Source organism: Musa acuminata, chromosome BXJ1-7, assembly GCF_036884655.1.
Source record: "Musa acuminata AAA Group cultivar baxijiao chromosome BXJ1-7, Cavendish_Baxijiao_AAA, whole genome shotgun sequence".
In the NCBI taxonomy this organism is placed as follows: Eukaryota; Viridiplantae; Streptophyta; class Magnoliopsida; order Zingiberales; family Musaceae; genus Musa; species Musa acuminata.
Window position 1 is genome coordinate 36,700,247 of NC_088333.1, and position 13,482 is coordinate 36,713,728.

The 13,482-nt window shown below is 33.4% G+C and overlaps 1 protein-coding gene across 1 annotated transcript; it reads left to right on the forward strand.

Annotated features, from left to right (window-relative positions):
• The first annotated feature begins 1,597 nt into the window (after window positions 1-1,597).
• On the forward strand, window positions 1,598-4,850 carry LOC135679723 (alpha-humulene synthase-like). Its single transcript, XM_065193705.1, has 7 exons — window positions 1,598-1,726; window positions 1,890-2,186; window positions 2,487-2,845; window positions 3,025-3,243; window positions 3,442-3,577; window positions 3,778-4,026; window positions 4,506-4,850. Exons 1-7 carry the CDS (start codon window positions 1,598-1,600, stop codon window positions 4,848-4,850), a joined length of 1,734 nt encoding a protein of 577 aa, XP_065049777.1.
• Window positions 4,851-13,482: the final 8,632 nt, after the last annotated feature.

A 13,482-nucleotide genomic window follows, 5' to 3' on the forward strand; every position in this document is an offset into this window, starting at 1 on the left:
CAAGCTTCCAAAATCGGATTTCATTAATATTGCTTTTTATCGTACGAAAGATTTTTTCAAAATCGAAGTTTTAATCCGCTGCACTAATTCAACCCTCTCTCTTAGTGTCGCTCCAATCCTAACAATGTGTTCCTAGTTATTATAAAGAAGAGTCCTTTATATTTTGGGGTGTGAAATTACAAAAAAAATCTATTAGCAATTTTACAAAGAAAGCTTTTTGTATTTTGGAAGCTAAAGTACTAATCATGGTGCCGCTTGTAGAATTAATCACCTTGAGAGAGAGTTGGAATGGGAAAGGAAAGGAGTGAGACGTGACAAAAATGTTTTCATATATTAACAAACAATGTTTTCTAAGACCAGTTTTGTTTAACTCGACTTTCAAGAACAATATATTATAGTCCTATGAAATTATTATATTGTTTTCTTATTTCATCCCTATATAAGGCACATGATATAATTGGCCCATGTTTTAGTTACATTTCTAAATTAATATGATAAATTATATTTGTAAGTTTACTATGATTTGATTATCTAAGTAAAAAATATTTGATTCAAAAGGCAAAAAAAATAATTTTTCAAAATATATAGTGAAAATATCTGATTTTTAAAGGGCAAAGCTGTTAAGGATGTTGACTGAAATTAAAAGAATTTATAAAGGTAAAATGATAATTTTAATGGATGAAACCGTAATTGTTCGGTAATAAAACTATAATTTTAATGGATGAAACCATAATTTTAATGGATGAAATTCAAATTAAAAGAATGTTTCCAATTCGGATTATGTGAATTCAAAAATCTAAGAATTTAGTCTAGTATGCGTTCGAATAGCATATAACCTACTCATGTTACGAATCTGAGTCAATTCATATCTAATATAAGTTCAAGCATCCAAGTTATGTTCACTCTGATCAAATTGGAGTTACCTTGCAGAGATGATTTGGTAACTAATCAAATTGGAGTTTTGATGATTGAATGAAGATGCAGCATCCCAAAATGAACCAACGCATGAGTGTATGAGTGGATCACTCCTACAAGAATATGTAGGTAGATTTTGAAAGAAATTTAACACTTCAAATTAAAAGAGAGTTCGATTGATACACACATGCAAAAAATGTTGAAAGTTAAACTATAGTATATATAATATTATTTATAGTTTGAGACTGAGTAGACTTTTTCTGATATGATGAGTTTGACACTGTTTAGAGTTTATAATAAAAATTAAGTTAATATACGATTATATACATGATTTATAGTTTCTATTACGAGAGTGGGAGCAAGCGTGATGGATGCAAAACTAATTATATCTCGTCTTTCCCCTATATTATTGGATGCAAATCTAATCATACCAATTGCAAGATATTCTGGTGGACGCCAATTAAAGATGGATAAGCTAAAACATGTCATCTTCTTTCTCATATTATGGATAAGCTACAACATAAGGCAAGCAAAAAGGAGCGTACAGTCCCTGACGGCCCATTCGTTATCTTCTTTCTCATAAAACGTGTTACTTACGAAACCAAACCAGATTTAAGACTATAAATTGCTACACAAGGTTGCAGGCTCTCGCCATCCTGTCATCACTTGCATCTAGATCAGAATGGAGAACGTAATTTCGCAGCCACACGTTCCAGGTGATGAAGTGGTGATTCGCAAGTCTGTAAGCTACCATCCCACCGTTTGGGGTGATTACTTTATCTTACAGGCCGAGTCCTCCCCCAGTACACAGGCATGTATATACACATATATCTCACATATGTTCTAAGTTTTAGGCAAGAAACTCTCCGAGAACGAATGGTGTTAATGTTTCATTAACATGAAAAATGTGCGCTTGCTACTTTCTTTCGGTTTTGTTGGTTGAACAATTAATTGCTATGCTACGGAGGATGCAGGAGTGCGATGCAAGGATGCAAGAGAGAGCTGCAGAACTGATGGAGCAGGTAAGAAGCATGTTCAAGGACACTACCGACATCTTGAAAACTATGGACTTGGTCGATTCTATCCAGCTTCTTGGATTGAGTTATCACTTCGAGAAAGAAATAAGTGGAGCATTAAAACGAGTCCATGATGCCGATTTGAACTGTCATGGTCTCTACGAGACTGCTCTCCGGTTTCGACTGCTCAGACAAGAAGGGTATCATGTGACCCCTGGTAAAATGCTCTTACGTTTCCTTGGAGCAGATGTATTTGTATGTTTTATCTATAATTATGTTTGCAAAAGTAATATTTATATATATTACTTTTGCAAACATAATACATATATATATATATATATATATTAATTCCAAAACAATACGATCTTCTTTAATCATCTTTTTTTTAATTCACTCATAGACGTTGGCAGTACCAAAAATATTTTCTCCGGTAAAATAGACATAAAAATCACACACAAAAGTCATTGTATTGATTATCACGTAATCACTTAAAACGGTAAATTAATTTTGATAATATGACTGTTTGTTTTTTCTCAAAACAAAAAATTAATTAAGTTCAAAGATGAGGGAGGGAGTTTCATGTCTACCTTGGGGAGTGATGTGAAAGGACTGTTAAGCTTGTACAACGCAGCCTATCTTGGGACTCATGGGGAGATCATTCTTGATGAAGCCATCTCTTTTACGAGGAATAGCCTAGTGTCTGCATTAGCTGATCTTAAACCACCATTAACAACGCAAGTGTCTCTTGACCTCGAGACACCTCTCTGTAGGAGAATTAGAAGGCTCTTGGCAAGAGAATACATATCTATATACCAAGAGGATGCCACACGAGATGATGCCATCCTGGAGCTTGCAAAGTTGGACTTCAATTTGTTGCAATCTCTTCATCGCGAGGAACTTAAGAACATCACCAAGTAAGCTCCTCCTCACTTTTGAATTCCCTGGAGCTATATTTCTTCTGGAATTTTATAAAGAAAAAAGATACAATCAAGTTGCAAATGTAAACAAGTGAAGACTAATTGCTGAGCTTAGTTCCTCCTCCCATCAAACATTAATTGATATGTAATCATTTTGATTTGTGAACGACTTGAAGGTGGTGGAATGATTTAGCCTCCTCAAAAAATCTCTGTTTTGCTCGAGATAGATCGGTGGAATGCTATTTCTGGATCCTGGGAGTATACTTTGAACCCTATTATTCTCGTGCACGAGTGATAACGACCAAGGTGATTGCCCTTACTTCAATTTTGGACGACATATATGATGTTTATAGCACATTGGAGGAGAGTCAACGACTAACTGAGGCAATTCAAAGGTTCGTAAATCTCATATCCATGGACAGATTACCTTTTACTATCATGGCTTAATAGATGATAACAAATGGTGCCACTGATAATATCACATAAGAAAATAAAATATAACATAATAGTTTTAGTCATTGTGTATAGCAAAATAACAACATGTATGTTTATGTTCTATTTTTCTAAAGATGGTGAAACTAATACATATGCAGGTGGGATGCGAAGGTTGTTCATCAATTACCAGAGTACATGAAAGATTATTATCTAAAGCTAATGCACACCTTTGAAGAGTTTGAAGATTTATTGGCTTCCAGTGAGAAATATCGCATAACCTATCTAAAGGAAGCGGTGAGTGATGAGATTATAAGGTTATTCTTATTTTCACTTTTATTAATTAGCATTATATAAGTAATAAACGAATCCACTAATGGCCAATGTAAAGAATAAGCATTTGAGATGCGACAGTATTGAACTTAGATTGTCCCACTTGTAGATGCTACTCATGCATTACAAACATTAAGGAATGGTTTTGTTTTACTTGGGTACAGATGAAAGATTTATCTGAAGCTTATTTTGAGGAATCCAAATGGAGAGATCAACATTACGTACCAACTTTGGAAGAACATCAACATGTTTCCCTCATAAGTTCAGCATATCCTATGCTCGAATGTGCCTCTTTCGTTGGAATGGGAGAAATAGCAACTAAGGAGGCATTTCAATGGATTACTAGTTTCCCAAAGATTGTCCAAGCTTCTGCAATAATTTGTCGTATCATGAATGACATTGCTTCACATGAGGTATGGTCATAATATAATCTCCTGTGTTTTATATAATATAAACATTTTTTATAATAAATTTTGCACTGATTTCTATCGTAGTAGAAATATGATAACACAAAAAAAAGAAAAAGAAAATAACATACATTCTCCAATTAGATGAGATGGACCATAATTGAGGTTTAATAGGTAATCTCCAAAGTTGTCTTCAATATTCCTTCTATTTATCTCCTCAAAAGCATTTCTTGTGTCACTCAATTGCATTATCAAAGTTTTGCTGAACTCCTTAAATGATTTTATATTAAGAAATCTAGTACAAACAAAAAAACTCCCGTTTGTAAGCTTCCACATCGGTAGATTCCCAAATTCCTTTCATCTACACATTATTATTGATAATAGTCTATCAATTTGTTTTAATATAATGAACATGTAAATCCTGAAAGGATCCATTAGAATTCAGTTGGTAGATCATTAATCCTCTTTTTTCATGAAATTTACAGTTGGAACAAACTAGGGAACATGTTGCCTCCACAGTCCAATGCTACATGAAAGAATACGGAACAGATGTGCATGTGGCATGTAAGAAGCTCCAAGGTCTAGTTGACGAAGCATGGAAGGATATAAACGAAGAGTGCCTCAATCCGACTGCATTCTCCATTGCTTTACTTGAAAGGATTATTAATTATTCACGAGTGGCAGAAAATATTTATAAGTACATCGATGGATACACCAACTCCTCTACGAAGACGAAGGAATATAGGAATATATCTCTTTGTTACTCGTACATCCTATTTCACTTTGATTGTATGACGATGCTTGCTTCTTCTATGAATCCTTTATTCTGAAATATATGTAAGCCTTTGTAAATGAATGTGTATTGTACTATGCTTGCTTCTTCTACGAATGCTTTATTCTGAAATATATGTAAGCCTTTGTAAATGAACGTGTACTGTACTAGCCCTGGGAAGCTCAAGCCAGTATTATCTATGGAAACAGAAATCTTTGCTTAACAGTAGTTCAAAGCAATTTGCAAGTTGCTGGTATGTGTTACAAAATTATATTAGCTATTTGCAATTTTCACTCTTTTCATTCTTGCCAACTTGAGAAAAGGCTCTTGAAGCTGCTATGCTAAATAGAGTGTAGGGATGGTGAGGTTGGGTTTTGTAGATGCCTACATCAGATATCAAGATACTTCATAGTTAAGTTTGGGATGATTACAATTCGGAAACATATATATTCAAGCTACATTTTGGATAAGTTAGTGATATCATATGTTGGACACTATCAGAAGATTTTGCCTTGTCATTAGAGAGAACAAATTCTACTATCTTATGAAAAATATTGTAAACAGAACAAGCAATGGGGTTGAAAACAAGATCATTCGTAGCCCTCCATATTCACCAAAGACCAATATCATTTAGAACCCACAAGGGTTGACCACCAGAATTGGGACACTGCGCCCCCTCATTAAAAATTGAATATCTAGTTAAGAATTAAAGAGTTGCCATAATTTAATAGGAAAGACGCACAAAAAGAAGTGATTAATGGTTTCTGCTTTAGATTGACAAAAGGGACAAGTAGTAGCATTACTGCACACTCTTAGTTGAGACGATCAATCTGACAATGAGAGGTGGCGGTGCAAAAGTTTCCAACAAAAAAATTTAACCTGAGGCAGCACGGGAAGCTTCTACAAACAATAAAACTAGTCCATGTTAGGATCAACCATTCCAACTGAGAAGCAAGAAATGATAGGCAGACCTAGCAGAACAAACCCTCTTATTATCTAGCTTCTAAAACTAAAAATGATCATGTGATATATGGATTAACAATGAGATTAGAACCACCAAAGATCTATCACTAGCATGTATATTGCTGAAAGCATGCTTAAATGGAATACGAGAATCTAAAATATAGTTATCTTTGAAAACATCATGTGATATATAGAAGTATCACCAACAAATTTAGTGAACTCTCCTCTTAAAGGTTCAAGAGCGAGAAGAAACAAACCCGATTCTGGCTTTGCCTTAATAATTTTGAATATTCCAAGGATAAATCACAGCATATTTAGTTCTAACCATTTTATCTCATATACTATCAATGATGGAAAGATATTGGCCTCTGTTGAAGTTGAAGTGTATATTTCATAAGAAAGGTTATCAGTCCCAAGACCTAGCATATCTAAAGAATATCCCTTTCCCAATCCCATGATAGAATGTGCATACCCAACCACAATTGTCATAAAATATATAGAGTTTATGTAAAGAGATTTTTTGATAGAAATATAGAATATTGAAGTGTGTCCTACTCTTCCTCTGTTTGATAACTTTATTCCTTCTTCCTATCAAGTTTAATATTTGGTATCAGAGCATAGGTTAAGCTATGGCTCCTTTCTCATATACCATTCAACTCCATATCCCTATATTGACAAAAGAAAATTATAACATATGATGCATCCAAATGAAGGTTTTTCTAAGTTTCTAAGATATATGAGAGTTTGTAGAAGATGGATTTGTTAAACCATGTCCAGCAGAAGAAGGAACAATGAATGTAGAAGGAAGAAAACAACTCAAAGAAAGAATGAGAAAAAGGTCTTGTTCACGATCTACCAAGGAGTTGATAATACAATGTTCGAGATCATCGCTCTATGATTTAATATTTATAGGTAATAGTAGCTCTATGATTAAATATTGTAAGCACTCTATGAAAAAGGAGTTTGAGATAACTAACATGGGCTTAATGACTTATTTTCTCGGTATTAAAGTTATACAAGACAATAGAGAAATTTTTATCTCAGAAGAAAATTATGCAATGGAGGTTCTAAAAAAGTTTTCTATGGAAGATTGTCATCCTACATATACATCTATTGAATATGACACCAAGTTAAGGAAGGTAAAGGTAAATACATTAATCCAACTTATTATAAAAGTCTAGTTGGATGTTTAAGGTATTTGACATTCACTCGACCTAATATATTATTTGGAGTATATGAAAGTTCATAAGACATCTCATTTAAATATCGTTAAAAGAATTTTATGATATATTAAAGGAACAATTGAGTATGGAATATACTATTCATCATCTAAAAGGGTGGAACTCATTGGATATAGTGACAATGATTGGGCTAGAAGCTATGATGATCGAAAAAGTATAACTGGATTTGTATTTTATTTTGGTAAAGCTACATTCACTTGGTCTTTAAAACAGTAACAGATCATTGCTCTATAAAGCAGAATATATAGCTGAGTTGGTTTAATAAGTAGATATACTATTTGGAGTTGGTTTAATAAGTAGATATATGAAAGTTCATAAGATATCTCATTTAAATATCGTTAAAAGAATTTTATGATATATTAAAAGAACAATTGAGTATGAAATGTTCTATTCATTATCTAAAAGGTTGGAACTCATTGGATATAGTGACAGTGATTGGGCTAGAAGCTATGATGATCAGAAAAGTACAATTGGATTTGTATTTTAGTTTGGTGAAGCTATATTCACTTAGTCATTAAAAAAGTAACAGATCATTGCTCTATAAAGCAGAATATATAACTAAGTTGGTTTAATAAGTAGATATACTATTTGGAGTTGGTTTAATAAGTACATATATGAAAGTTCATAAGACATCTCATTTAAATGTCGTTAAAAGAATTTTATGATATATTAAAGGAACAATTGAGTATGAAATGTTCTATTCATCATCTAAAAGGTTGAAGCTTATTGGATATAGTGACAGTGATTGGGCCAGAAGCTATGATGATCAGAAAAGTACAACTGGATTTATATTTTATTTTGGTGAAGCTACATTTACTTGGTCTTTAGAAAAGTAACAGATCATTGCTCTATAAAGCAGAATATATAGCTGAGTTGGTTTAATAAGTAAATATACTATTTGGAGTTGGTTTAATAGGTAAATATATGAAAGTTCATAAGACATCTCATTTAAATATCGTTAAAAAAAATTTGTGATATATTAAAGGAACAATTGAGTATGGAATGTTCTATTCATCATCTAAAAGGTTAGAACTCATTGGATATAGTGACAGTGATTGGGCTAGAAGCTATAATGATCGGAAATGTACAATTGGATTTGTATTTTATTTTGGTGAAGCTACATTCACTTGGTCTTCAAAAACGCAACAGATCATTGCTCTATCAAGTTGTGAAGTAGAATATATAGCTGCTTCTTCTAGTGTTTGTCATGCAATCTAGCTAAGAAGATTACTCCAAGAATTTCATATGTCATAGGAGAAGTCAATCAAGATTTACGTTAATAACAAATTAGCTATTGCCTTAGCTAAGAATCCAGTCTATCATGAAAGATCGAAATATATCGACACACGATTTCATTTTATAAGAGATAATATCAAAACTAAATAAATAGAGCTACATCATGTCAAGACAAGTGAACAAGTGACTGATATACTTATAAAACATCTTAAATTTAAAATATTTCAACAACTTCGAAAGAAACTTGACATGTTAAATGGAACAAGTTTAAGGGGAGAAAATATTTGAATTAAACATGTTCAAGTATCAAAAAGAGATTAATTTTATCAAAAGTACGATTCATTGCATCACGAGAGAGATTCATTACATCAAGAGGAAAAAATAGATTAAATGTCTATGAAAGAATAAGTCAAGTTGATTATTGGTACATGAAAGATTTCTTAAATAAGAATGATTTATTTTGAATATAATTAATTATTATATTTTTGGGGACTATATAAATCTCATATGTTAGGTCATGAAATATATAGAGTTTCTGTAAAGAGTTTTTTTTGAGAGAAATATAGAAGATTGAAGCTTGTCCTACTTTTCCTCTATTTGATAACTCTATTCTTTCTTCCTATTAAGTTCAACACTCTTCTCTTAAACGTTCAACAGCGAGAAGAAACCAACCTGGTTCTAGCTTTGCCTTAATAATTTTGAATATTCCAAGGATAAATCACAGTATATTTAGTTCTAACCATTTTATCTCCTATACTATCAATGATGGAAAGATATTGGCCTCTGTCGAGCTTGAAGTGTATATTTCTTAAGAAAGGTTATCAGTCTCAATTCCTAGCATATCTAGAAAGAATATCCCTATCCCAATCCCATGATAGAATGTGCAAACCCTTGGAAGAACCACAATCGACCCAGAAAGTATCTAGGATTGCTAATAATGTTGTTCCAAATATCATTATCCATCCAAGAGTCGCTTAAGCTGCATCTTGTGCTCCAAATCACTCATCTTGTGGTCATGCTATGCTATGTGATAGGGGTAATATTTGTTCCAATACATAATCAGACATGTGACAGCCCAGGCCACATACTTTAGGTAAATGACTTGAGTGTCGGGATCAGGTCGAGAAATCCATCCAACATCAACCTTTGTACAGATTGATTACTGAGCATGCATCTGAGTCCACATTAGGACTTGAGGAGCGTCCAAGTCTCTTCGTCAACCAACTTAGACCTTTGAAGTGCCCACAGTTACTGCCACAGGCGACCATGGCATCACAATTCGGATTTGTTGCCAACGAGTCACTCAAACCAAATATGGAACAATTGATGTGGCAGATAAAAAACATGAATAACAGAGAGCGACACGAGAGGCAATAAAACACAAAAAGACCTGAATCCTTACGTCTCTTCATATCTTATGTCGATGGCGCCCATGCATGGAAACCAATTGGCATTTGTAACGCTTACGTCTCATCAGATCTTTTGTAACATGCGTCTCCTTTACAACATCAATGCCACCATGATCAAAGATTATAGACCGAGGCAACAAAACACAAAAAGACCTGCACATTTTTTATCCTTACGTCTCTTCATATCTTACGTCGATGATGGAAACCAATTGGCATTTGTAACGCTAACGTTTCTTCATATCTTTTGTCGGTGGCTATGGAAACCAAATTGACACATTTGTAATCCTTGCGTCGCTTCCCTGTCACCACGAAGTTGATATTCATTTTGTTAGAACAGATGCAGCCGATTAGTATGAACTGTGAGCCGACTTCAGTCCAGCTCGTACGTTGGCTAATCTTGGTGTCCCATGTACAATTAATCACTTTGAGAGAGAGAGAGAGAGAGAGAGAGTTGGAATGAGAAAGGGAAGGAGAGAGAAGTGTCAAAAAGACACATATAACTTCTCAATAACAAAGCCAAATATATTTCTTTCAATATTCTGATCATATATAAACAAAAAAATGTTGTCTAAGTCCAATTTTATTTAGCTCGACTTTCTAGCAAAATATTTTATAGTCCTATAAAATTATTATATTATTTTTTTAATTCATCCCTATATAATACACATGATAAAAGTGGCCTATGTTTTAGTTACATTTCTAAATTGCTGTCATAATTTGTATTTATAATGTTATTATGATTCGTTTTTCTACGACAAGATTCGACAACACGTCCAATGAGTCACACTCAGCTATGTGGAGCTGATCCAGCTGATGTGGATATATATTAATTGAATTATGCAAGCAATGTGGATGATGGGATGGTTTATAATATTTTTTATTTTTTTTATAGAAATTAGATTGATGTGGTCGTTAGAGAAAGGAGATTAGACTGATGTGATTATGCATGCATTCTCATTCAAGATAAAGGAAATCAAGATCAAATTGGCTACTATATCCCTAGACAATCCAAAGGACAATAGTACAATGAATCACTTTCAATTAACGTATAGAACTACATGATCTAGCTAATGCAATTATAGAAAAATTTAATGATGGGGAAGTAATATAATTATTTTATTATGTGGTACAGAATGTTAGACTGTTGTCATTGGAGTAAAAAAAATCAAAATCATAGTCTTTATAAATGAGATTTGAATTAAATGAGATGTATAGTAAATAAAATTTGATATTAGTACTTGTTATGTTTTATAAAATGGTATTAAAGTAAAATGGATATTATTTCTTTGATACTTGTTAATTATATTCGGATTTGATCATATTACCATTCTATGGCCAAAATATATGTTTGGCACGTGTACATGCCCATATTCATGTGTATGTCGGTGTATGCTGTATGAATTCATATAACAATATATAACATGTGTTCGTAGTTTCTCTGAAGAAAAGCCCTTTGTCTTTTTGGGTGTGAAAATATAAAAAATTTTGCAGAAAGCCAACAAATATAACATATCTCCATGTTATATTCTTTGATCTTTAAAAGTGAGAAACTATAAGAACATAGAAGTGTTAAATAGTCTGATCGTCAGTATTTTTTTTTTTTTATCATATCGGCAATAGTATCCTTACCCACGACGAACTATAATTAATCTAATAACACAATTCGTTGTCGACATCATCACTTGGCATGTACTCGAAAGTTTATAACAAGTTTAAAGATGAGCAAGGGAGCTTCATGTCTTCCTCGCACTACCAAGTCTAAAGACGATGAACTATTATTAATCTAATAACATAATTGGTTGTGGGCATCATCACTTTGTACATACTGCAGAAGTTCTAAAGATGAGCAAGGGAGATTCATGTCTTCCTTGAGGGGCGATGTAAAGGCACTACTAAGTCTATATAATGCGGCTTATCTGAGAATACACAGAGAGACCATGCTCGATGAAGCAATAGCTTTCGCAAGAAACCAGCTGACATCCACATTAATCGATCTCAAGACACCATTATCAATGGCAGTATCTCTCGCCCTTGAGACATCTCTCTGCAGAAGAATGAGAAGGCTGTTGCCAAGAAAATACATCTCCATCTACCTAGAGGACGCAACACGAAATGATCACATATATTTTCTCAACGAAGCAGTAACATTATCATGCATTTTCATTAAATGACAAGCAGGAAAAAGTCCTTTTGAGCAAGAATATTACAAGGAGGAGTACCTATTCGACTTGCTTACATGTAAATTAGGGTAGATAAAGCTGCCCAGAAGAAGTTAATTAAACTTTTTTTTTTAAATAGTAAGCGGTAAAGACGAAATTTAATCTCAAGATTTTACAGTGATAACAAAAGTTAGAGCCTATGAAGCTAACTAATAAGCACATTTATTGGATTTTCTAAAATTATGAGATAATTTACTTCCTTCAAAATTTAACAAGTTTCAAATGGATCACCATACACCATGGAGATTTTTCATCTTTCTTCAAGGCTTTATTCCTTCCCCATTTGTAAGCTTAATTCTTTCAAAAGAATGCAACTGCACTACTCCATGCTCTTATAATCTCGCCCTATCCGCATATCTGATAAAGAAACTAATCCCTCCCGTAAAAGGCCCATCAAAGTTGCTCTCCCATTTTACTTTACTTCCATCTCCCTTTATCTCCCTACAAGGAAGGATGTGGATTCCACTACGGCTTGTCCCACTAAAATCCATGCTAAGCCACATAAAACCAAAGACCGTCCTTATGTCTCTACGTTATCATACCTCACTTTTTTTTGTATATTTCCCAAACAATCATGTATCCTCTCTGTTACATGATGGAATGGGCGATAGATAAAACCATAAGATATTCCATTTTAATTATCTCTTAGATACTTTTCTTTGTTTCTATGAGTTGTAATCAGGACCGTTTTAATTCTCTACATGATCTCAACATCACATTTGCATTTGTGAGTTTTGACCGGATCCACTTGATGTTACAAATTTAAATAATTTTAAAGCGTGGGTTAATTGAATACGACTCTTGGAGTTGATTAGTTGGGTCCCTTTGGCTCTCATATCCAAAGCGTATAAAGTAAGATGATGATATATAAAGAGAAATAAACTTTTGTATATGAATAAATACTAGCAGGTCATAACATGCAGTGAAATTAAATTGAATCACAATCAAATAGAACACCAAGATTTACGTGGAAAATCCCCCAACATGAAGGGTAAAAATCATAGGGTAAACTAGAGATAATCCACTAAAATAATAATGAATATACGAATCTCAGTCTTTTGCCCATAACCCTAGCAACAATCTTAAGAGAATAACTATGATACAAAAATTATGTCACTGTGCACAATATCTAAATTTTCCCCAAGCAATCATAACAAGTATTTATTATAAATCTGATCTAACCTGAGATGAGGACATTGCTGGATGATTGAGAATAATTTTTTTGCGTTGTCCTTATCTTCTTCACTTTCTTTCTCTTATTTTTCTGCCATTTTCTCCTGCTATTTTGAAATCTTTTCCTCTTTTTTTCTAGCCACCACACTCCCTATTAGATATAGGGTTTCACTTGAAAGGGGATAGGTTGTGGGCTATCAAAGCCCACTATGGGCTGAACCTGGTGGACTATCAACCCAACAACCTCCCTTTCAGCCCATAAGGGAGGTTGTCTCATGACTCCTCAATGTGAAGCCATGACGATCAACTGTTGGCATATCTCGTCTTTCTTTTGGTAAAATCTTTGTCAACATGTTTATTCCGTTATCATCTATATAAATTTTCTGAAGCTACAATTGCTTCTCTACAAGTACATTTCGAATCTAGTGATATCTGATATCTCTATGCTT

Bases quoted from the DNA above. Each gene is read 5' to 3' on its own strand.
- LOC135679723 (XM_065193705.1), top strand. From the start codon at position 1,598: ATGGAGAACGTAATTTCGCAGCCACACGTTCCAGGTGATGAAGTGGTG. The intron at 3,244-3,441 runs GTTCGTAAATCT...ATACATATGCAG, and splicing joins CTAACTGAGGCAATTCAAAG to GTGGGATGCGAAGGTTGTTC. The intron at 4,027-4,505 runs GTATGGTCATAA...TGAAATTTACAG, and splicing joins ATGACATTGCTTCACATGAG to TTGGAACAAACTAGGGAACA.